Source organism: Solenopsis invicta, chromosome 5 (assembly GCF_016802725.1).
Source record: "Solenopsis invicta isolate M01_SB chromosome 5, UNIL_Sinv_3.0, whole genome shotgun sequence".
NCBI classification, from domain to species: Eukaryota; Metazoa; Arthropoda; class Insecta; order Hymenoptera; family Formicidae; genus Solenopsis; species Solenopsis invicta.
The window spans coordinates 18,150,119-18,175,698 of NC_052668.1; the positions used below are offsets into that span (position 1 = coordinate 18,150,119).

A 25,580-nucleotide genomic window follows, 5' to 3' on the forward strand; every position below is an offset into this window, starting at 1 on the left:
GTGACAGACGAGGTTCGCCAAATGTTCTCGAAGGAACCTGGAACCACGTCATATCGCCGACAATGCTCTCGTTGGACGTGTGCTTCGGTATACTTCGCCTGGCATTTGATAAATCAAATCGTGTGGTGATGTGGTGATCGCTTTATGCCGGTGCATCCTTCTTGCAACCTGTTGCTGCGAGAATTGCGTAGGTTGGGAAAACAGACGGCACGGGCCGGCAAATCCAAATAGCGCATATCTCGCACGCAAGCGCGAGAAAACGCGCGATGACCCAAATACTAACGACGGCTTTAATCAATGCCAATGGCAACGATCTCAAATGGTAGCGATCTCGATTTAAGCGTCGTTGCCAATGTCAAGTCTACTGCCAGTGGTATAATTTGTCTCTATTATTTTACTACTTGAGCGAGTTTGGTAGCCAGCCAGGCGGTGAAGTGCTTTCATCGTTGAACATCTAGAACTCAAGTACGAAGTACTTTACGAACACTATGGTGCTGTGAGACTTGCATTAATCACTGAATTTGGAGTATATTAAAATTGGAAGAAAAGCAATGTTTATTTCTACCATGTAGATTCACTTTAATTTTGATTAAACTCTTATTCTGTATTTTTTTTTCTAAAATTTTGATTTTACTTATTCTTTACTTTTTTCTAATTCTTAGAATTGAAAAAAGTAAGTTAAACCGGGATCAAACTTAATCTATATTGGTAGAAATGGACGTAAGATGTTAATGAAACGTGGCTAAAAATAGGAAAAAAAAAGCTCATCGGAATTCGCGTCATATCTCGAAACAGAAAAGGTTTGTGTGAGATGTATGATGCTGTTATTAAAATAGCGTATCTTCTCTTGAATGATTTTATTCATAGCTGAGGAATTATCGCGGTTATAGACAATTTTATCGATCGTTATTTTTTTTATACATTAAAGTATAAAGCAAAATGACTTTGTTGGTTCACTGAACTTGACGTAAACGTAATAAATACGTTAGGTAACAACGGCGCGTAATTCTCGATAATCTGAGCGTGTGTTAGCTGGAAAATACAGGAAGAAGATCTTTACCGGTGCGATATAGGATGTACATGTATCTGTATGAGATAAGATAACACGTTTTGTGACGTGAGAACTCGATTTCTTATCCTTTCTTATCCTAATACAGAAAAGAAGACACATGTATATGGCGCAATTGTTTTTAAGATTATTTTCTTAATGACCGATGCAAATCTTCGCATTACTGAAATGAAACGAATGTTACGATAGTGATTAAAACAATAATGAAAAAGAGAAAAGATTAAAATGTAATAATAAATGATAAATTAAAATCGATGCCGTGACCAATGCTCCCCCGGCGCCGGCCGGCTAAGCAAAATGTCAATAGTTCTTGAAAGGTTGCAGCTTTCAGTTTCCATTAACGTTCAACCAAGAAAATAGAACTATGGAAGGTTGCAAATACGCATTATGTAACGCGCACAATTTTATGCTTGATAATTTCAAATGAAACCGGTACACGTTGCTTTCGAATGTAGCAGTGTTTGCCGAGTGTTACTAATGAAAGGTTCTAAAGACTATTCTTCAAGAACTTCTTATTTTAGTTTGAAATGATTATTGCAGCGTACATTATACCGTAACTACCCTCGCTATCTGTTGCAACAGCAACGTCCAAAACCTCATGAAATAATGTATCGAAGGGCGAACCAAAATACCTATTTCTGTGTCGTATATTTTTAAGAAATTTCATTGTGTATCTTACTTAAAAGAAAAAAAGAGCTTATCCAACTTTCTTTCTGTTTTTCTAGATTTCGGACATAGTGGTCGGTCAGGAACCGAATGTAACGGCACGCGAGGCCTTGCTACGATGGGCCCGACGATCAACCGCCCGATATCCCGGTGTACGGGTGACCGATTTTACCTGTTCCTGGAGGGACGGTCTGGCTTTCAGCGCTCTTCTCCACAGGAATCGGCCAGACCTGGTCGACTGGAGATCCGCGCGTTCGAGCCAGCCGCGAGAACGGCTCGATCGGGTCTTCTTCGTCGCCGAGCGCGAGTACGGTGTTACGAGGCTTCTCGATCCAGAAGGTAACGACCGATTATTAATCCGTTCAAGCGTGTCGCACTGAAATGCCTTAATTGTCTTTAAAACCGTTTGACATTGATCCACGACTGGCCGCCGGCCGTCTGATCGTTGGTTGGTCTGATCGCGTGTCGTGTATCTGTGAATTCGAAGCAGAAGAATACCGAGATGCGTTCGTGTCGGTTTTTTTTTTATCATCGCGTTATCTTGGGATCGCTCTTGCGGTTTGATCTTACAAAGACGCCTTTCACGTGTACAGTCCTACCTGTGTTTCTCTTGTTTATGTATGTCCGATGCGTGAAGTACAGTTCCCGTGGGTTCGAGTATGGTGGCGGTGCGCGCGTTCTTTCTGGTCACGGTTACCTGACCAGAATCGCTTCCGGTCTCGGTTCGTACACCGTAACGTCGCGCCATCGGTAGTCGTCGTAATTATGCTTTCTATACTTGCGACTGGCAAGTATCTGACATTGGTATCAGGTTGCAAGGAAAAGCGAAACGTATCCACGGATAATGTATCCATAATTCGATATGACTCGTTATTTTTTGGGATTTTTTTAGTTGAAGTAAACAACATCCATATTTTTGTTTTTCAATTGCCATTAGTTTATTAGCATTGATGAGCAAAATCACTCTTTAAGGTAGTTTATTGTTAAATTCTAAATTAAAAAATGAATTTAGAGTTTAATAATAAACTTCAAGAAGATTAGTCAAATAATTTATTACACTTGCACGTGGTGGGTTACGCAAAGATTCTTCTGTCCTACGCAGATGTTGATACCCCCGAACCGGACGAGAAGTCTTTGATAACGTACATTTCTTCGCTCTACGACGTGTTCCCGGAGCCGCCGGCCATTCACCCTCTATACGATGCCGAGGCGCAAAGACGGTCCGCGGAATATCGCGAGCTTGCGAGCTCGCTTCATATGTGGATTCGCGAGAAGATGGCTCTCATGCAAGAGCGTTCCTTCCCGCCGACCCTGATCGAGATGAAAAAACTGGCGGCGGATAGTACGAAGTTCAAGAACGAGGAGGTGCCGCTACGATACAGGGACAAACAGAAATTGACACACATTTTCCGAGACCTGCAAAAGTACTTTGAAGCGGTGGGCGAAGTGGACATAGAGCCGGAATTACATATTGACGTTATCGATAAGAACTGGAATCGCATGATGATGTTGCATCAGGAGCGCGAGCAGGCTATCATAGACGAAATTAAACGGTAGGTCCGATTAGCGTAATATGAATTGAATGTATTTGTATATAACGCGTACACAGAAAAAAATTAGTTTAAAATCAACAAAATTCATTGTTTCATATATAAGCAAGAATATAAAATTTTGTTGGAAGAATTTATATTCTTAAATAGACACATTTGCTTACATAAAGAGAAAAATTTTCTTTTTATTCAAGAATATAAATTCTTCCAAGATTTTATATTCTTGCTTATATATGAAACAATAAATCGTTAATTTGATACGAATTTTTTTTCTGCGTATGTACGTATATAAGCATACATTTCTGAATGTGTCTTTGTACGTTGACAGACTCGAGCGACTACAACGACTCGCCGAGAAAGTGCATCGCGAGATGAAAACGACCGACAACAGACTGGAGGAACTCGAGAGACGTGTAGAGGATGAGGCACGTAGGCTCGATCGCCTTCATCCTCTGGAGGCGAAGCACGGGGTGGATCTACTGGAACAAGATATACGCAACACGGAAACGCAGATACAGAATATATTCACTGATGTACACACTCTTACGGAGGGTAGATATAGTCAGGCTCCCGAACTTCACAAAAGGTAACAATATTGATTTTTATTTTCTGAGTTATAATGAATTGTAAAAATTCATAATCTAGAATATCGATACGCAATTAAGAATTAACGTGCGTGCCTCCTCTGTTCTCGTGTGCATAATTACGTTGTTTCTACTCATGTCTTCGCTAATGAGTGAAATATTAGCGCGCTTTCCATCGTCACAGTGGCAGGCTTTCGAAAATCAAGTTATTCACGTATATTCAGCGACTTTCCAAATACCTTGAAACATGTTTAAAGTTTAGCGCATTTTATATATTTTTAAATAACAATATATTTTTAAATAACTAAATAGTTAATGGCACGTTAACACAATATTAACGCGACTTTAAGAGGAAATAATAAAAATTTATGGTATTTGTCTACAAAATGTATGTTTATTTGCGCTTCAGAGTGCAGAAATTGCATCAAAGATGGGTCGTGCTGCGATCTCTCCTGCATAGGCGTCTGGTACAACCGCTCTCTCTAGTTTCCTTCCCTGTAGAGGAACGCGTTGTCACGAAACACCGCACTACCGTCCACGAAACACGATTGGTTGATACAAACCCACACTTCCGCGCGTTGCACGACTGCATAGATTGGTGTAAGAGCAAATTGAAGCAACTACAAGAAGCGGATTACGGATCGGACTTGATCAGTGTGCAAAAGGAAGTGGAGCAATTTCAGCCAGAGCACAAGAACATCAATCAATTCCAAGCCAAAGTTGACAAGTGCGTGCAAGCGAAGAACAATTTCCATGGCGAGGAACTCACGTTGTACAGTCAGCATCTTAGCACTCTGCAGAAGCTCTATGCTGAGCTTCTTGCCGTATCGCATAAGAGGCTTTCTGATTTGGATACCCTGCATGATTTCATACAATCGGCTAACGGCGAGTTAGCTTGGTTGCACGCAAAGGAAGATATAGAAGTCACGCGCGATTGGAGCGATAAGAACCTCAATGTGAAGAGCATCGAACAATATTTCGGGGTTGGTTATCAAGTTGCTCTTTTTTTTATAGAAGTAATGAAAATCCTCGATTTTTACGATTTTAAGATCTATATATAAACTATCTATACATGAATACAATGTAGTTAGACTTTCTCTATCTTTGTAATATATAATGGCTCCTTTGAATTGAATTAATTAGAAATTCTTTTTGTTTTGTTTTTGTAAAGCAAACATATGGATCTGGTATAGAGGTAAAATATTTAACAAAAATGTTTATATACTTTTTATTCTGATTTAACGTTTAATTTTGTTAGATGTTGTTTTTTATTTCAATTTTTAATACAAATTTTGATTTAATATTCTATACGTATAAATAACAAAATATTATTTATTTGCAGTCTTTAATGAGTGATATGGAGAAACGCGAGATACAATTTTTGGCAGTGCAAGATCGCGGTGAGGCGTTAGTTCTTCAACAACATCCTGCAACGAAAACAATCGAAAATCACATGTCCGTTATGCAAACTCATTGGGCCTGGTTACTGCAACTTACTCACTGCCTCGAGGTGCATCTAAGAGATGCCGCGCAAAACCAACAATTCTTTAAAGACATTCAGCAAGCCGAACAGTGGATCTCCAAACGGGACGAAATGCTGAATACCACTTTCTCGCAATCCGATTTTTCATTAGACGAAGGAGAGCGACTTATGAAGGACATGCAAGAGTTACGCGAGGAACTTAATAATTACGGTGATCACGTGCAGAGACTTGTAGAGAGGGCAAAGGACATCGTCCCCATGAAGCAACGCAAACAGCCTGTCATGCGACCATTACAAGTCACTTGTATCTGTACCTACAAGCAAGTCGATGTAAGTATTATTTACATATTTTTTTAAGAAAAAGAAAAGTGGAATTGCATTTAAATATATATATTTCTATATCATCGTTATAGATATCCATCGAGAAGGGAGAACAGTGCACGTTGTATGATAATTCCGGCAGAGTTAGGTGGCGCGTCAAGAACACGCAGGGAGTGGAATCTCCTGTGCCGGGTGTCTGCTTCGCGCTGCAACCTCCTGACAAGGAAGCACTGGATGCTGCGGAAAGATTGAGACGACAGTATGACAGAAGTGTTGCTCTCTGGCAACGAAAACAATTGAGACTAAGGCAAAACATGATATTCGCGACTATCAAGGTGGTCAAAGGTTGGGATCTACCATATTTCTTGGCGATGGGACAGGATCAACGTACCACCATCAGAAAAGCGTTGAACGAAGATGCGGACAAGTTGCTATCCGAGGGCGATCCGGCGGATCCGCAACTCAGGAGATTGAAACGAGAGATGGCAGACGTTAATCGATTGTTCGACGATTTCGAAAAGCGCGCCAGAGCCGAGGAAGAATCAAAGAATGCCGGACGTATTTTCAACGATCAAGCGTCTTCGCTTCAGCAGGCACTCGACGAGGCCGAGCGAATATTGAACACGCGCATAGCTGCACCTTTACCGAGAGATCTCGACAGCTTAGAACACATGGTGTTGCAGCATAAAGACTTCGAGCAGAATTTGCAACTCTTGGCACCAGATGTGGAACAAATGCAACAAACATTCCGTGGAATCACCCTGAAGACTCCAGCGATGAGAAATAAACTCGATAATATCACGAGCAAATGGGGTCATCTGTGGAACCTAAGCAGCTTGTATGTCGAGCGTTTGAAATGCATTGAGATTTTGTTGTCCAGCCTTGAGGAAAACACGGCAGTGATTTCCGAATTTGAAATTAAATTGGCCTCTTTTGGCGAGTTACCATCGGACGTGAAAGGCTTGCAAAGCGTGTTGGAGGATCTGATGGTTCTTCAAAACGCTATCGCGCAGCAACAAGTGTTGGTAGATCAAATGAACGAAGATGCGCATAATGCCAGGCGTCTCGTGGAAAAATCGAGACCGAATCATCGTGGCCCGCACGGCGACATGGACAGATTGGACGCTGAAGTCAACAAACTAAACGCACGATGGACGAACGTCTGTGGACAGCTGGTCGACATACTGCGCAGCGCTGAAACGGCCTACGGATTGGCACAGCAATATCAGAATTCTTATCAGAATGAGGTGGACTTCGTCGACGATTCCTACCAAAAATTAGATCTGGAAAATACGAAGGTAGCGTGAACGATTTGAACGATTTTGTATTTTTCACGTTCAATGAGAGCGTTAAAGTCTCAAATTTTTATGGCTTTAGAATCTGTTGAGCAAGGTGTTGGATCACACGTCGGCAATCGAGGCGGTGAATATTACGGGCGGTAGACTGATTCGTGAAGGAAAGGTGAGGTGTTGATTGTAATGTATAATTCGGTGCTAGTAAGCCTTATTAGGTAGCCTTTTAGCTTACGGTATGAATGTTTGCATGAATGGAGTTCTGCGTGTGTCTTACATACATACAGGTTTCATCACAGTCTACGCGACTCGAGATTTTCAGAAATTATAATTGCGCGACGATCCTTTTCGTTTAGCGTTCCGTCGGAGGCGGCCACTTTTTCTGGAGTATCGAACGAGCAGTTGCAAGACGCACCGAGACGCGTCACATCTGCTGTATATAAACATAAACAAGTTCCTTTTACAGTCGAATTTCTGCTGCCGTCTTTTTCCACCGTCTTCTCGGCGATGTCACACGTCAATTTTCTAGCGGTAAAATTCTCTATTTGCGTCCGGGCCCCGTGCCATTAAACGGCACAAACCATCTTAACTGCTATTCATTAAGTAAATATACTCACTTATGTAACAGCGGAGACGAAAAGATCTACAGGCAGCGCGCATTTGCAATATCACTGGCCTTTCTCTTCTTTTTAACTTTTAACGACAACCTCGTTAACACTGTTACATCAGAAGCACGGTTGAATGAGCTGCACGACCTCGTTTAGCGGCGATTTAGTGCCGATTTTTTGTAAACCCTAGATATCGCATATCGCTTAGGCGCTTAACACAATATGATTGATGTTTCCCCCGAACCGCTGGAATCGCAGATAACCCAGTGAGGTATAGCATGCGCAGCAGCGAGGTGGAGTCTGACCGATTAATACGTAGGGAAATTCGCATAACTGGTATTTGTGATTACATTTCGGTATATATTCCTGCTGTTTACCAATAATTAATTGCAGTGTGATTTTATTAATCGTCAATTATCCTCGACGCGGACTACGAAGTAGCCCCGAAAATTATTCAAAACGCGTTTAGATTAACGTACCCATGGGAGTAACCGGCAGCTACCATTAACGCACCTGTTTACCGTAAGTACCACATTGGGTTGTCAAAAGTTCGCAAAGATAGCAAGTCACCCGCGCACGGCGATTTCAACGCCTCGTCTCTCGCTGTCGCTTTCGGAATCGCTAACGGTAATTGCCGCACACACACACCGATCTAATTACACTAACCATAACGGACTAACCGGAAACCCCTAGATCTACGGGCAAAGGCTCCGAGCGTTCAAAGAACAATTGGAAGATATCTGCCCCTCGTTGGACGCATCGGTGAAGAGGCCGCGGAGAGATTCCGTTATTACGGTCGATAATGTTGCGCGCGATCTAGATACCTTGAACCGGAGATACACGACCCTCGTGAAACTTCTTGAGGAGCGAGTCAAGCAGCTGGCACTACTACATCCCGAGGACACTTCCCTACAGGTGAGTTTTGCATTTTATTTCTTCTGCGATCGAGACCGTCTTTAAGAGTAGGCTACGTTTTTATAACAAAACCTTGGATTTTTTAGAAAGAAACGGAAAATAACGATTTATAAGGGGCTACATACATCTAGAACTATAAAAGTAAGAATTACTTTTTAATTAGGTTTTTTAAAACAAAGTTTTTTTATTTAAAAAATGTATTATACAATATTTTTAACATATATATTTTTTTTAATAAAAAAAACTTGTCTTAAAAGACCTTATACTTTTTTAAAAATTTAAAAAAGTGACTTTTGTTGCTCTAAGTGTACGTACCCTCTTGATACGTCGTCCAATATTTTTTTAAAGAAATTGTCGCATTATTGTGAATAGATTAAATCGTTGAAGTTGTTCTCCAAGAGGATTTCAACATAATCCGGCACGCATAATTTTTCTATGACTATTATTGAGCAATCGAGGCAGCTTGAAGGGCCGTAGGCGAAGTGGCTGCCAGATATTTTAGATTAGGTTTAACCTTCGCCACGAGTACCGTGTCGAAACCTGAATTTATACTGAACCATGGCAAGGCCTGTAATTTGCATTGCTGATGGCGAACGTCGAGAATCCGCGAAGTGGATTCGCTATTAGACCCTCGATCGTAACACTTCGACGTTAGGCAAACGGCTCATCGCTCGATAACGAATTCGAACTATTCCTAATCACGCGAAGGTAATTTATTGCGTCAAAGTCTTTCGGGATGAAAGCATTCGGGACGGAAGCATTGATTCTCGCGGTAAAAGAGAATGTTAACGTTAATATTCTGAAATAAGAGCAATAGTAACAACGCTAAAGATGACGATAAATAAAATTTGATGAGATAAATATACACGAGATAAGTAAAAATAAAAGTTTCGATATGCTCCTCGAAAGTAGTACTTGTGTGACAATTAGTTGATTTGTCTGAGAGGCATGCGTGGGCTTTTTAATACGGAACGAGGGAGGCGTATTATATCCTTCGAGAAGTGACTTGATCGAGATTCCTCGGCCTCGGCAAACCGCGTGCGTGACACAAGCTGAAATTAATGAGCGGCGATGAACGGGCGCTCTCTCATGTCGAGAATCCGTATGTGCCCACATCTCCCGCAGGTATAATTATATTCCGAATGACGACGACGTCAGAAATAGCGACTATTTTTCTCGGTACCATATTACGCGCCTCGGGTATCGCGTACACGCCGGAAGGTGTGTGTGGACATACTTTTTTTGTTTCTTTTTTTTTATTGCGACCGGTTTGATCATCGTCGTCGTCGTCGTCGTCGTCGTCGTCGTCGTCGAGATCACGCGGTATCACGTCGGTTCTTCGAAGTCATTCCTCAGTCGTGATTGAACGAAACAGCCGTTTTGACACGCGACCGACTTTCGCCTCCGATTAAATCCGACGGCTTTTCATCTTTCCCGCTCATCGTGTCGGTCTCGTGCCGGGGATCGATAGAACCGCACGATGTGTCGGCGCGAATACGGAATGAAAAAGCAGTGGCGCGTTTACACCTGTTGAGGCCCCCCAGCGTGTCAGCCAGTTATGTTAATTTGAGTTGAAAAATGAGAACGAATGCGCGTCTGTTAAATCTTGCACGCTTAATTTTATTACATACATTTCAATTAATTTTACCATGATTCTTAGTAAATAAAGCTCGCGAGTTTCGCCTCCACGATATTTTCTCATTAGCACTTTATTTTAATGGACGCCTCGTAGTCTTAATTAAAATCCTCAATTTAAATTTACGAATAAAGACAAAAACAATGTGCGTATTTACTGATAAATAAATTTCAAATTTCTGTTTCTACACGAGCGTCAGTCAAGATTAATCGAGGAATGAGGCCATCAGTAATATCCTTAATTCTTAATGCATCGTTCACCGTCGCGATATAATCTTCGCAATATATTTACGACTTCGAGGAGCACACGTGTGTGACCAGAAATGTTAAACGATCTACGACGGATTCGCGACAGTCAGCTGGTAATTGCCGAAAATGCGAAAGATGTTTGTCCTCGAAAGTGAAATGAAGGCGCAGTTGATTACGTAATGAAACTTAATGACGGCCGTTCAGAATGCGGCTCGTTGAATCGAGGTCGATTTTTTTTTGCGATTCGGAAAGAGAATCCCGGGGTCTCAGAACGAACCGGAACGAACTGCCAGTTAAGCGCCCACGCTTAAACGCGCCACTGGACCGACGGTGCGTCGGCGCCGCCAGTCGCGTCTCCTCCGAGGGTCGGCGTCATCGGGAGAGAGAGAGGCGAGTCGTCGCAGTGAGGAACTGTCGGTTGCACGGCTGCCGCTCGTCGAGCATGCTTGCCGGTTGCGCGAACGATTAGAGACGTCGTCATCGTCGTTGTTGCGTCGTGAGCGCGATAGCGATTTCGCTCCGACTAGCTCTAATGAGCGATCACGATGATTGTGCGAAAGGTACGGAAAGACCGGCGAGAAGGGACGTCGCGTGTTCCGGAATCGGGATATGCCGGTATCCGTCAGTGAAATCAAACGCCGACGGTTTCGAACGTGTGTTAGAAGCGTGTGACAAATCGACAAGAGGTTCATTACGAAATAGTTTTATCGCCAGTTCTTGGAATATCGATCCTAGTCACACGTTTGCAGCAGCAACTGTGCAAGTTGTCCCTCGACTTTCATACGTTCGAAGCTAACAAATGGTTACAGCAGGATGAACGTTTCAAATTTATTTTTTATTATTTTTAAATTATTACTTAATGTATGAAGGTTTTACATAATTAAATTAATTGTGGTAGAACGTGGCAAGGTTCTAAAGCTGTTAATTAACATATGCCAAAACGAATCGAGACATAATTGTGACTTTCTGAAGGTTTATTGTCTTCTATTGTTCTTAAAAAAGTCGACGGATCAGCTGCAGATTCCCTGCACTTTTGATATCCATCTAGAATTTGACACGTTTGAACCGTTCTTTACTTAATAATTTGTTTTTTTATAAACACATTTGTTTTACATCAATGCGAGAGAAATTATTTTCTAAACTTTGAATGTACAATCTTGTGTTCGTTCAGCAAGTCCTTTCAGGAATGGGATTACTTTTGAAGAATTCTCTTTCGATGAGCATTACTTATTTTTTACGATGCTCTGGGTACATCTGGACAAAATACTTTTGCGGTTCTATTTCCGTCGAAAGCAATCGAAAGACCGCTGCCCACTTGTGAATACTTAACTCGGATATTCTTACGTGAATTTGAATAAGTGAATATCTCGCGGCTGGTGTTTGTTGTGTGATCACGAATCTACTTTATTGCTGACATTCACATTCATGAACTTCTGCTTTATCGCCGACGTCTATATTCGCGCTCAGATTTTATCGTGGAACGCAAATATACGCGTGCGTATGCTTATATTAGTAAGATAAACCATCGGAGTTATAAATGTTTACACCTTTACGGGCACGTATTACGGATTGAATACCGAATGATTAGTTTTTATTACAAAATTAAGCAAGAATAGAAATATTTGAGATTATTTTTTTATTTGTTTTGATATGTGTATTAATACGTTCTCTTATATATATAAAATGTAACGTTCATCAAACCTTTTATTGGCGTTCAACTTGGTCATTTCTGGTTATGCTCTTATCGGTTCACCGTTGCGACACGATTGATTACAGGCAAGGTAAAACGTTGCGTCACTCGTCGATTTCTTATCGATAACGCGATTTCACTGAAAATCGATTTTCGCGGTCAGAAACGTTTACATGAACTGCAAGAATAATAATGTAGACGCGCGTTTCGCGTGTTGCACTGCCAACTGCATTGTCATTTTTCCCAGGGTGGCGCGTGCTCTTTAAACTCCCCGGCGTGCCTAATACCGGATTCTTATTTTAACACGTGCACAGAGCGACCCAGAAACTGGTCAGCGTACTCGAAAGTGAGAAGAGAGAGAAAGAGAGCGGCGGTCTTCTAGATTGTATGGAATTTATTTCCGTATATCAAAAATGTTGGATCTTTTTACACACCTGACAGCTTAGAATATCGTGTTTTAATCTTCACTTGCTTGGATCTCGAACATTATATTGACAATCTGAAGATAAAACGATCGTCATTCTTTATTTGATTTTCGTTTACCGCAACATCGTAAATGCTTTTAAACGACTCTGCACGAGAACGCATGCGTGCATCACGATTAAACGACGACAGAATTATCTGACAGTAAGATACAGCGTTAGAAACATACCGTGTGTATATTATCAAGCCAAGTTGAACGACTTCCCGATTGCTTTTAGATGTGCGAACCGCGCAATAATGAAAGCAAGTAAATTAATTTTTTACTAATGTAATCATACAACTGGTAGACAACACGATCGATTGCCTGAAGGTCGGCGATCACATCAATCAAATGTACTTCCTTCGATCGATAGTTTTATGATGCAGGTAAATTGGTCACGGGTTGCTTCACGATCGCTATTAATATTTCTCGTGTTATTCGTTAATTTTTTTTGACATAAATTGCTCCTGCCATGAAACATAAATTAATGCTGTTAGTCATCAGATAGATTGAAGCTATTTTATTAAGCTTGAGAGACGTATTCATATAGATTGCAATAAATCACAATTTTTTTATTGAAGCAATTTTGACATCAACTCAATCTTCTTCAATTTATTCGCACAGCAGCGGCGACTTCGTAAAATTCTTTCCTGACTTTGTGTAAATATTTTTACAGATCTTCGACGTAAATTCTCGATTATCTCGCATTAAAATTTATGTATGTATAAATATAATTTTTCCATAATGTTTCTACATAACTGAATTATGAATTTATTGAGATTTGAATGTCTTCCCCAACTTGTTTTTCGTTTCACGTCAAGTTACACGTGTTTTCTCACGTCTTGTTGAGTTCATGAATTGACAATAAGAAGGACAGCATCCGTTTTCGTGGTGATGACATAAGCAGGTGACGTAGACCCGCGGACGCCTAAGGCCTTAAGGCAAGGAGTATCACGTCCAAAATTATGCGTTTTGCTATGCGATGTTTCTCGTTTGGAATTAGGTAATTAAAAGCAAGGCGTGCGTTGCCGGATAAAATTTTTGCGTAAGAGCGATACGTCGGCGCGTGCGTGAGCAATGCTATATTTAAGAATCCCCGTCTCGGCTGAGAGAGCGCGGCGCGGCACGTGGTCCAATTATACGCTGGTCTCGCTGCAGGTAAACTTATGCACCGTCGCGCGGGCTGACTCATTTCAATGCATGTGCAAAGTGAACGATTACAGCGTGGATGACGCGATCGTTAATCGGCTTCAAGAATCGCAGATCGACAGGTTGACCCAGATGTACCCAATGTATTTGAAAGGACTGCGACTGACATTTTTGCATAAACAGCTTTCACGAATAGCAGATGCAATTATCAAAAATTTTGTCTTAACAAAATTTGATTTAAAGTAGGAATTTTTATTTTTATAAAACGTCGTTAGTATTTTATTGTGTTTTTATTGGAGAAAAATTGAGACTGCGGAATTGCTAAATTAAATTCCGCGCATTCTGAACATGTTCGGTATAGAAATAAAGATATATAGCAAATATTCTTAAAATTAGATGTGCATAACTAGACATGTTTTATGCATGCCGCAAAATTATTTACTTTCAGCGTGTTCTTCAAGAACAAAGGCCGCTGCGGACATTCCGCACGGAGTTCAACATATATGAAAGCACTACTAGCGAGGAGCGTTATACATCCACGACTACACACTATACCCAGTCGCAGTGAGTATGACTTGCGTCAGGAAGTACCGTCTATTTGCACAGTAGAAAAACTACCTTCATCCGCTACACAGTATCCCACGATAGGAGCTTATTCTCCAATGATCTCACATCCGTTTTTAAGAAATTGATTTAAACTTTTTCTCGCGATGCGCGTGAGGTACGTTTCGGTCAGATGTTCACGCTTCTCGATGGCTCTTGACGCAGATACACCTCCGAGAGGCATGAGTCCACCGAGACGACTTACTCAAGCGAAATCTCAAAGCGAAGTTACAATGCGGAGCAGGCCGGGTATCGTCCTAATGGCGAAACCACCAGCCCGGGGGCTGTTCCACCTATCGGCGCCGGTGGTACCATGCTCAAGCGCTCGTTCGAGAGCGATACGACGAGCTCCAACAGGCGACATCAGCAGCAGCACGAATTCTCGTCCGTCGTGGACGGCGGATTTAGTAGCGAGTTTAGGGATCTTGGGAGGGTACCGCGAGTCGACGACGGGGGTGTTATCGGGACGGAGAATGTGATTGACGTTAGGGGTATCGTAGATCCGAGCACCGGCGAGATCCTGACCGTGGGCGAGGCGATTCGGCTCAGGATTCTCGACGTTAGGAACGGTAGGATAGTGACGTCGAGCGACGGCAGGACGAGCGTGTCGATTGAGGAGGCCGCTCGCGACGGTATCATCGACGCGGCGCTGGCCGATCGGCTGTTAGGTCCATGCGGGGTGAACGAGGAGGGTCGTCGGGTATCTCTACTTGAGGCGATCCAGCGGGAGCTCTGCGACGCCGAGCGAGCCGACATTGCGGACCGAGTTAAGGTAACGACAGCACGTCGCGACGATGGTGGCGGAAATAACGCCGCCACCACGGGATTTAGCGTTGTCGATGCGATGAGAGAGGGCTTGTTGGATCCGATCACAGGAGAGGTCATCGCTGAGAACGGCGAGCGAATTTCAATCGAGGAAGCGTATTCGCGCGGTTATCTTACTAAGGTGGATGTGACCGTTAGGGTGACTCGTAATGCCACTGCGCTTTCTGACGCAATATCACAGGGTCTCGTGGATGATCGGACCGGCCGCGTCATCGATAGGATTACCGGCGAGTCTTATTTGTTGGACGAGGCTGTTGACAAGGGTATTATTGATCCGAATGTAAAAGAGATTGTAGACACGAGGAACGATAGCAAGCTAACGGTGACCGAGGCCATGAACCGCGGTGTAGTGAATGCCAAGAGCGGCAGATACATGCACGGTATGTCGATGGAAAAGCTGCCGTTTAAGGAAGCTCGTCGTCGGCAGCTGATCATCAAACCAATGACGCTCAAGGACTGTTGCGATCTGGAAATCATCGACGACAAAGGCAAGATAGTCAGTCCGGCACACCGTAGCAAATTAACGATACTGGAGGCTATAGCCCGTGGCGTTTTAGACTCTGAAAACGTCAAGTCCGTAGTAGATACTCGAACCGGCGAAATGGTTACTCTAGCCGATGCCTTAACCAGTGGAATAATAAAGGTCGACGGTACGTATCGCGACATGTTGAAGGCCGAAGAGTTTCCTATTCCTCAGGCTGTCGAAAAAGGCCTGATTACATCGGTTACCCAAAAGAGTATCTTCGATATCGACGGCTTCAAGGATCCGGTTTCCGGCGAGTACATCAGTCTTAACGCGGCATTGCTGAAAGGTTTGATCAGTTCAAAGTCCGGCGGTACCTTCACGATCGACTTGAACACCGGGAAAACCGTTTCGCTGAGCGAAGCGGAGGAACAAGGTTATATCAGGCCGGAAGTATTAGAGATGCTGAATCGCGGCATCGGCATTATCGAGAATGGACGTGAGACAAGCGTTTTGGAAGCCGTGCTGCTTGGATTGTTAGATCCGAAGTCTGGTCAATTATTGGATCCGCGTACCAAGAGAATAGTGCCTTTGGAGGAAGCGATTAAACGAGGACTCATTACTCCCGACGGTGCCGCTCTGCTCACTAGTTTGCTAAATATTGCGGTCACTACGCAGACAGTTACAAAGACCGTCAAAAGATACGTAACGACTCTGCAAACTGGCGAGGTTGTTACAAGAGATTACAAGATTAGTTACGATGAAGCGTTATGCAGCGGCTTGATCGACGAAAGTAGAAATGAATTTAAAGATCCTGATTCGGGAGTAACGATGTCCATTGAAGATGCCTTTGAGCAAAACTTGCTCGGAGATGACGTTCGTCAACGTGTTGTGCACTCGCGAGAGCGTACTCCGGATTCATCTCAAACAACATTTGAAAGCACTTTAACGACAAGTATCGGTGAAGTACCTAGAAGTAGAAGAAGCGAATCGCCACCTAGAGCGATTGGCACAGTTACTACTATTATTACTAAAGAAATTACTCCGCGAGCATCATCCACGCCGACGAAAGAGTCGTCTTCGGTTACGATGACGATCGCACCATCGACGACGACTGATTCTTCTACGCGAGATTCAATGTTTAAAGAGATCTCGTCATCGACAAAAGTTTGCGAATCGACTAAATGGACGTCAGAAATAACATCGAAAACAAGTTCGTTCGACGAAACACATGCAGTAAGTCACGATCTTAAATTACCTTTGCGTGATGAAAAAGATATAGAAACAGAAGTAATCACGCCAGTTACACCAACTGCGAGTCGCACATCTGAGATTACGAAATTCATGGAAAACGAACGTGTTTATACAGATAAACGAGTATTTGAATTGCCAACGGATGGCTGGACACTCGCCGAAGCTATCGATAGAAAATTATTTGATCCTGCTACAGGTCTTTTTATAATTCCAAGTACTGACAGATTGGTCTCTTTCGAAGAGTGCATTAAGCTGCAAATTATTAATCCGAGTTCTGGCTTTGTTATTGATCCTCACGGAAGAAAAGTGTCCTTGGTGCGAAGCTTGGAGAAGAATATTTTGGATTCCACAGGTCACTACTGTTATCCGCAAAAGATCTCGATGAGAGAAGCGATTGCGAATGGATTGATCATATTGGAAGGCGGGCCGAGTATGGACTGCGATAATACTAATCAAAGGCTTCTTCAGATCACGAGGGTTTCAGGTAAGCCCGACAAAGTGGAGTTGACACACTTGGGCGATCCTTCTCAGCAAATGGAGATAAAAACTAGCGACGAAATGTCTATGCCAGATCCAGTGCAAGTAACTCAGGGAGTGATTTATGATCCAGGAACAGCCCTGGTGATTTCTACGAAAACTGGCAAATCCGCCAATCTTTTAACCGCAGTTTCCGAAGGAACAATACCGCCTGCTGTCGTAATCGTCAAGGATCCAACAACGGGTAAAGACATTAGCATGACAGAGGCTATTAATCGCGGTATTCTCAATATTAACAAACGCGAATATAAAATTGATGATAGCAGAAAGATATCATTGGTTGACGCAGCAAAGTTTGGAGTGATAGCCGTTCTCGGTGCACCTCTTGCAGCGACCGCGGCCGCCATAGAAGCAGTACAAAGAACGATGGTCAAAGATCCAGTAACCGGCAAGAAAGTGCCGAGAGAAGTCGCTATTGAACGTGGCATCATTCCGATGGACGACAATGCAATTTCACCAATTGAATCTGCAAGTGGCACACCCGAAGAAAATGAAAAAAATATCGCAAAATACATCTTACATGATGAACCTGGAAAAATTTGCGTACCAAAAGAGAATACTAAGAGTACAACTTTGATTGATTCGTCAATTGACGTTCCGGATGGCGAGAGTTTGAGCACAAAGACCAGATCGCGTGTGACTGTCGAACCAAAATATCAAGTAACGATTGGTAAAGCGAGAACGGTATCACAAAGTCCCGAGCGAGAGGCGAGACCTATTGTTCTGCAAAAGATGCCAAAGAGGATAGTAAAAGTCGAGGAAGCGTTAAAGAGCGGTCTCATCGACGTAGAAACGGCGAATACCTTCGCGACGAAAATGTGCAACGAGAAAGGAGAGCCAATCACTCTTTCGGAAGCAATTCGCGATAACCGAATAGATGCCAATCAGGGACAAATCGTGGATTCGCAAAGGGGCGACGTGCTCAGTATCAAACAGGCTATCGATCGCGGAATTTTGGATCCAGAGAACGCACACATAATGGTACCTTTGGCGAAAAGCTTGTCCGTGCATAGTTTGTACAGTCAAGGCTTGCTGGATCCTTTGGAAGGTAAAATCGTCCACCCAGAAACAGGCGCGCATCTTAATCTTAATGAAGCCATAGTTTGCGAAATAGTAGATCCGCTATCTAATGTGATGTTCACCATTGATGGCCGTACAGAAACATTACAGTCTGCTATTGCGAACGACACTATCGATGCGGAAAAATCATTGGTTAAAACACAGGGCGGTAGCGTGAATCTAGTCAACGCAATAGAGAACAAAGTGTTCGAGTTGAAGGAACCGGCTAAATCTTTCAACATACCGCCGGCGGGAATGACATTCCCTGTTGCGCTAAAACGTGGATTGATAGACATCAATAAGAAAGAAATACGTCATCCAATTACCGGAGAGCATCTACCATTGGAGGACGCTATAAAAGAAGACTTTATCATGGCATTACCGTATCCAGTTGTCCCTGATAGTATCGAAATAACGAAGGCTTTGGAATCAGGATTGATCGACAGAGACAACGCTGTCTTTTTCCATCCCACTACAGGAACTCCGATTCCGATTGCCGAGGCTGTTGAATCTGGTTTGCTTATTATTAAATCACCGACTCATGGTGAAAATACAGCTATCACTGAGACGATTACGTCGTATCACTCTATCACGACCAAGACCGTTGAGCTTTTGCCAGGTTATGCGCTGAAGAGTGCAACGCAAGTACAAGATATTAATACCGGCAATATTATTACCATCGAAGAGGCTCGACAAAGAGGCATTATTAAGGATGAATCTGAAACTAAGCAGGAATTTACGACAAAAGACATCAAAATGTCCTTTGATAACGCGGTGGAGAAAGGACTCGTAGATATGAAAAAAGGAATTTATACTGATCCTTGCACTGGTACTACAATGCCTATCGCTAAGGCTGTCGAGGAAGGAATCCTCGATACTTCATCTAACAAGAGCGAATCTGAAACACTCAAGAAATCGCTTAATAACAGTTTAACTATATTAGAAGCGATTGAGCAAATTTATGACGAAGAATCTGGGACGTTTAAAGATCCCGAGACGAATGAACCGTACAATTTGACGGAAGCGATGAAAGTAGGCCTAATTGAACCTGATTCCGTGCTTTATAATGTTAAAACCAAAGAATCTATTACCACTAGAGAAGCAGTCGAAAAAGGTTTGCTCGATCCCGTCACTGGAAAAATGAAGACCATGCGAGATCAAAAGAATCGCCCGATTAGCATAGCGGAAGCTACGAAAATGGGTCTCTTGGCAGTCGTAGCCGCACCAGTCTTGGCTGGAAAAGCAGTTGTTGATGCAATTTCAAGTCGTAAGTCTAAAGAGACAAAACCGAGTGCATCTGTACCGATGAAATTATCCGTCTCAGCGAAGGAGGAATCAAGTCCGCCTGCAACAATTATTTCAAGTCAAGTTCAAATTAAAAATAAAACATTAAGTATGATGGAAATGCAGAAACAAGCGCTTTCAGATACAGGAATGATGGGAGAGGTTCAAATTACAGAAATAGAAATGGAGGACGATAATCAATTGAAGAGAATTACAGATGAGGAAATACCGAGACACATTCCGATAACCATTACAAAAGATTTAACGCCTCAAGTTCTTGCGGAACTCGGAGTTTTCGATCCTGTAATAGAGAAATTTTTAGACCCGGAAACAGGTACTGTCACTTCTTTTAACGATCTGGTGCTAAATCTGAACGTTTTTGATCCTGATCAAGTACTTGTCAAGGATCTGTCATCCAAAACAGACTCGTACGTTAAATTGCGCGAGGCTATTAGTCGGCCTCTCGTAGATAGAAATATTGCTTATATGGTTGATCCGAAGACCGGTAAGAAGATACCATTTTTCGAGGCGGTTCGCTTGGAATGGATTAAAGAAGAGCCGGAGGACGAAACAGAGAGAGAACAATTCGCAGAATCTCAAACTCTAGGTTTGCAAGAAGCTATCGACACCGGCATGTGTAATCCTATCACAGGAACGATTCGAGATCCGAAAACAGGAGAAACGTTGTCTATGAACGAAGCTATTAACACGGGTCTCATCGACGCTGATGTACTCGGCGTGAGAAATCCGATTACGGACGAGATCGTACCGTTTTCTGAGGCACTGGAGACTGGCATCGTGGATCTTCGCAAAGATATTGTCATCAATACAGAAACGAGAACGGAGATCGATATCGCAAGTGCGTTTCTACGAGGTCTAATTGTGCCCATTTCTCGCAAACCGATTTCATTGGCAGCCATTATTAGGCAACGTCATTATGATACTGAGACTGGAAAAATACAAGATCCTCTGACTAAACAATTGATAGATGTCGAAGAGGGTGTCCATAGAAGCGTCGTCGATGCTTTTATCACCGAGATCGTGGATACGAAAGCCGGCTCGTCTGTTTCATTGGATGACGCGTTGACGATGAACTTGTTGATTTCAAATACAGGTCGTTTGCACGACACAAAAGCGGGAGAGCTTTTACCCTTAGATGTTGCGCTTGATAAAGGTTTGATTATCACAACACCATTCATACCTACGCTAATTGATGCGATTGTTAAAGAATACTATTCACCGAAAACTGGTTTAGTTTTAAATCCTATGACGGGTGAAAATTTAACGTTGAAAAATGCATTGGCCATCGGTTATGTTAATGGTTCCACTACAGTAGTAAAAGATGATAGAAAAGATAACGTTATTCCTCTCAACGAAGCAGAGGAAAGCAAGTTGATAGATTTAGTAAAAGGAACATTGACCTATCCGCATTCTATGACATTAGACGTCGCTTTTGAGAAAGGATACATTTTAAGTACCGTGAAACCACATACGCTACAAGAAGCTTTAGCTCTTCAAATTTACGATCCAAAATCCGGCACTTTTAATATTGATGGTAATAATTGTACTTTAGAGGAAGCAATCGACAAAGGTTTTATTAGCAAGGATAGTCCGTCCATTAAAGATCCAAGAAACAACGATATTATATCTCTGGGCGATGCTATTAAGCTCGGTTTTATTAATGCGAAGACTAGTACGGCAGTGGATCCGTGTACCAGTGCACCTCTTTTATTAACCGACGCATTGGATCGCGGTTTCATAGTGCCAGCGAAACGAAAAATATCTCTACCAGATGCCGTCTTTAAAGGCTTGTACGATCCGAAGACCGGACAATTTACAATACCTGACACTCAGGAAAAGCTTCCTACTGACCGCGCGATTAAAATGGGCGTGATAGATACCACAACCGCGATTGTACGAGATCCCAACGGTGACGTGATGACATTCAATAAAGCTATTAAAACGTCCATAGTTGATCCTAAGTCCGGTACAGTTAGTCATGCTCGAGGACCGCCTATAGATTTTCAGGAAGCGTTGGAACGTGGTTTGCTTCTCGAAACAAGAAGACCCATGAGTTTCAGCGAAGCAATTTCAAAAGGAATTCTCGATGAAAAGACTAATAAATTTTTAGATCCACAAACAGGCATTTATTTGACAGTATTAGAAGCTATTCAAAAGAATTTAATAGATGCTGATTCGGTTACTGTCAAAGATACGAGGTCCAGCATCTGGAAAACAATGACACTAATGGAGGCTATACAATCGGATTATATGGACGGCACTACTGGTTACCTCAAAGATCCCAGCAAGGGTAACAGAAACATATCTCTGAGGGACGCTTTTGAATCTGGCCTCATTGTTGACAATAGAGCCGCCGTTTCTCTGCAACGTGCCATTCATCAAGGATTATACGATGATAACACAGGCAAAATTATTGATCCCAGTACGGGTAGAGCCGTAACGTTGCATGAAGCGATGAGGAAATGTGTAATCAGCCCTACGTTACCATGCTATTGGGACAAACGTGGCGAACGTTTGTTATCATTGGCGGAGACATGTCGCGCTGGCGTAATCGACCGGCGTACCGGTATGTTTAAGGAACCGGGCACCAGTGGTTCGGTCTCATTATCGGTCGCATTGCAGCTCGGTCTTATCGTCGACATAGAGAGCATGGGATTTGGCCTATACGAGGCAATATTAATGAACATGTATGACGTTTCTTCAGGCAAATTCGTACATCCGACCAACAACCGCAAGCTAACACTAGCTGAAGCATGCCAAGTAGATCTAATAAATCCTCTGACATCGATCGTTAAGTGCACCAAGTCTAATAGATACATGCCGTTGGCTGAAGCAATCTCTTCAGGTATCGTCGATGACATTCGCGGCATGTATATCATTTGTGAGCTTGACAAGGCAATTAATCTACAAGAAGCGGCGAAGAAAGGCTTCATCGTCACGTCGAAAACGCCTCTTTCGATCGAGGAGACAGTTAAATGTCACCTTTATCGCGGTGATAGCGGCAAATTTGCTAATCCCATCATTAACGAGTATTACGACCTACTTCAGGCGATTAACTGCGGTCTCATAGATCCCGATACTACCGCCTTGAAAGATGCGACGACCGGACAGATTAAACCAATGTTGACGGGCATCGAGGATGGGACGGTCGATGTGTCTCGGGGAAGAATATTAGATCCCAAAACGACACGGGCTTTTAATATTGATGTAGCTTTAGAAAGAGGCCTATTAGTCACGATCGACAAGCCTCTGGCGCAACAAATAGCACATAGATCACCCTTAGAGGCTTCTAAAACCGGATTTGGTGACAAAAATGTCAAAGAATGCACTTTAGAAGAAGCTATCAACTATCAATTGATTGATTCGAACACGTCGGTTGTAAGAGATCCTAGAACCGGTCGATTCATAGCGACGGCAAGAGCGATTGCGGACGGAGTTGTTGATCCCTCCGTCAGAGGTACGATTGAATTGAACAATGGAAGCAAAAGGGAACCGCGTTTCGTGCGTTTTGGTGACATTACCGTATTTGTTAGAGAACCTGTTACTTTTGAAGAGGCAGTCGAGAAAGAGTATCTGTCGCTGGAATTAGGCAAATTCACAGATCCGATCTCGAATGAACAATTGACTCTCAAGGAGGCGGTCGGTCTCGGTATCGTAGACTCGGACTCGGCGTTGATTAAAGACTCGCAAAAGAAGAAACTTGTAAAATTACCGGAAGCGTTCCGCAAGGGCATGATGGACGCGGAGAAGGGCAATGTGTTGGACACTGCCACGTCTAAGTTATACAGCTTGTCGAAAGCCCTGGAAACCGGCCTGTTAATCACCTCGAAGAACGGCATTTCGTTTATCGAAGCGCTGCAGTTCGGTCTTTACAATCCGACCACGGGCGGTTTTTACGATCCCTTCGTTGTCACTTCCGTGCTAGATCGTAGGCGCCTCACGCTGGCGGATACAATCGATTCGGGTCTAATTGATCCGTCCACCACCGTAATCAAAGATCCATTCACGGGTAATATCGCGAGTCTGTTAGAAGCAGTGAGTAGTGGGAAGGTAGATTCCATAGGAGGCAGATTAGTCGAGGACACTGATGGCAAGAGTATCGACTTCGTGAGAGCCTTGGAGCGGGGTTATATACTCGCCGCTGAAGCCAGGGTAAGTAGGACCAGCCAGAATGATACCTTTTACACACCCCCGCGACTCCCGCACCAATTGACTCATTGTCCTCCGTTCGTTTTATTTTATTTTTTTTTTCTCTTACTGTTTGGGTTTCTCCAATTTTTCTCACACCCGAGTTTACGTTTGCTACTGTTTCCACTCACGATTTTCTAATAACAGCTTCCTCCGAGAGTTGGATGTGATTATCATTACGCTGTCACACGAATCGACATTACGTTTTATTGTCGTGCGATTCTCTCTCCGTTTTATCTTGCCTTGCCTGAACTGAACGTAAATTTTTATACCATTATCATTCGCGAGAAGAGCCGCTTGCTGGCATGACGGTCCCCGCACGGACGTCAAAGTCTTCGTTTTTGACTCGCATGACATTTTTATTACATCTCGGTCGAGGATTGAGAGGAATAATACGCGTAATGTGCATGGTCATGAATTAAAATCGTTCTCATTCTGGTCTTGTCTCTCTTTCTCCCTCTACTTCATAGAGGAATCATCCCCGTGCTTCCTTTTATCGGAATGCTCGCTTCAAACAATTTACCTCGGACCCTCCTTACACATTATTTAATACACCATACTTATCTTCGTGCTTACCTTCCTTCATTACCTTAATGTGGGTTCAATAAAGGTCGGCCATCATCACGAACGACACTAATTGGACATCGCGTTTCCTCGGGCTCGTCATTTACAATCGGCGATCTGCAGACTATCGGACAATATCGAACATCGCATTATAAACAATCTCCTTAATCACGCAGAATGTCATTAATCCCAAGTCAAGTTTTGTCGCATCAACAACGCTAATCCCCTTTTAATAAATTAAGTAGCATTAATTTATAATTTTATCGTTATTCTATAATTTTATCATTAATATAATAATTTATAACTCGCTTATCTTACTTTTTGTGATAAAACTTTCACTGTCTTGCAGCGCGATCCAAAAATTACGTTTATGTTATTTATTTCAAAAAGATATTAAAATAACTCAAAAAGATTATAAAATACAGTAATTTCTTAGTTGGGTCACATAATTTATCTGATCCAATGGAATGCGCTAATGATTTTCTTTGATTGGAAAAAAATATATCATTTGCTGAGCATATTAATGCATGTACGTACGTAATAAAAAAAATTGCAAATTGGCATTTTTTCTTCATATTTCATTCAAAATTAACGCTTATCTGAGAAGAAGGATTTGGCTGAAAGGACATGCAACCATAATCATATCGTGTTGCTCTCTCTACCTTTCATCATCCTTCATAGACCATTGGCTTAATCAGGATGTAAGTGACAGACGATTGTGGCAAATAAATTAAAGGCATTAGTAGATAAAAAATAAAATTTGATAATAATCAAGTCATTATATGTAAAAGAAATAACAGAATTGTATTTTAAAATCTAAGATAATAGTAGGATAATACCTAGTGATCGATTGATACCGTTGTCTATATCATTTTTAATGTAATGTTAAATAACGTGAAATGCTTGACGGTAATCAAGACCAACGCAATAATTGTAAGCACTGCATCAGCACTTTCTAATAATTCTCAACAATTGAAAGATTCTTTTGTAATAAATAATATAAGGGAAAACTTATTGGAGCCTCAGTTGGTTTTATTTACCGATTCGCGAAAAATTTGAAATGATTAACACATGAAATTAACAAATGTATAATATATCTTGTCTTAAT

General features: G+C 42.4%; 1 protein-coding gene across 50 annotated transcripts in view; it reads left to right on the plus strand.

Moving 5' to 3' along the window:
• LOC105205754 (microtubule-actin cross-linking factor 1) overlaps positions 1–25,580 on the plus strand; it is a 108,565-nt gene that overhangs the window by 56,202 nt on the left and 26,783 nt on the right. For 34 of the 50 annotated variants that reach the window (XR_005574815.1, XR_005574816.1, XM_039449402.1 and 31 more), the window contains 11 exons: positions 1,795–2,074; positions 2,838–3,288; positions 3,614–3,871; positions 4,279–4,852; positions 5,041–5,064; positions 5,212–5,682; positions 5,766–6,971; positions 7,051–7,134; positions 8,267–8,488; positions 14,123–14,238; positions 14,443–23,872. Coding sequence is in view for 48 of the 50 variants with exons in the window: in XM_039449402.1 (XP_039305336.1) it covers positions 1,795–2,074; positions 2,838–3,288; positions 3,614–3,871; positions 4,279–4,852; positions 5,041–5,064; positions 5,212–5,682; positions 5,766–6,971; positions 7,051–7,134; positions 8,267–8,488; positions 14,123–14,238; positions 14,443–23,872 (13,116 nt within the window). In the remaining 2 variants the exon portion in view is untranslated. Of the gene's footprint in view, positions 1–1,794; positions 2,075–2,837; positions 3,289–3,613; positions 3,872–4,278; positions 4,853–5,040; positions 5,065–5,211; positions 5,683–5,765; positions 6,972–7,050; positions 7,135–8,266; positions 8,489–10,768; positions 10,933–14,122; positions 14,239–14,442; positions 23,873–25,580 lie in introns of those variants that run through there. The other 16 variants (XM_039449427.1, XM_039449432.1, XM_039449407.1 and 13 more) reach the window with 5 other exon arrangements.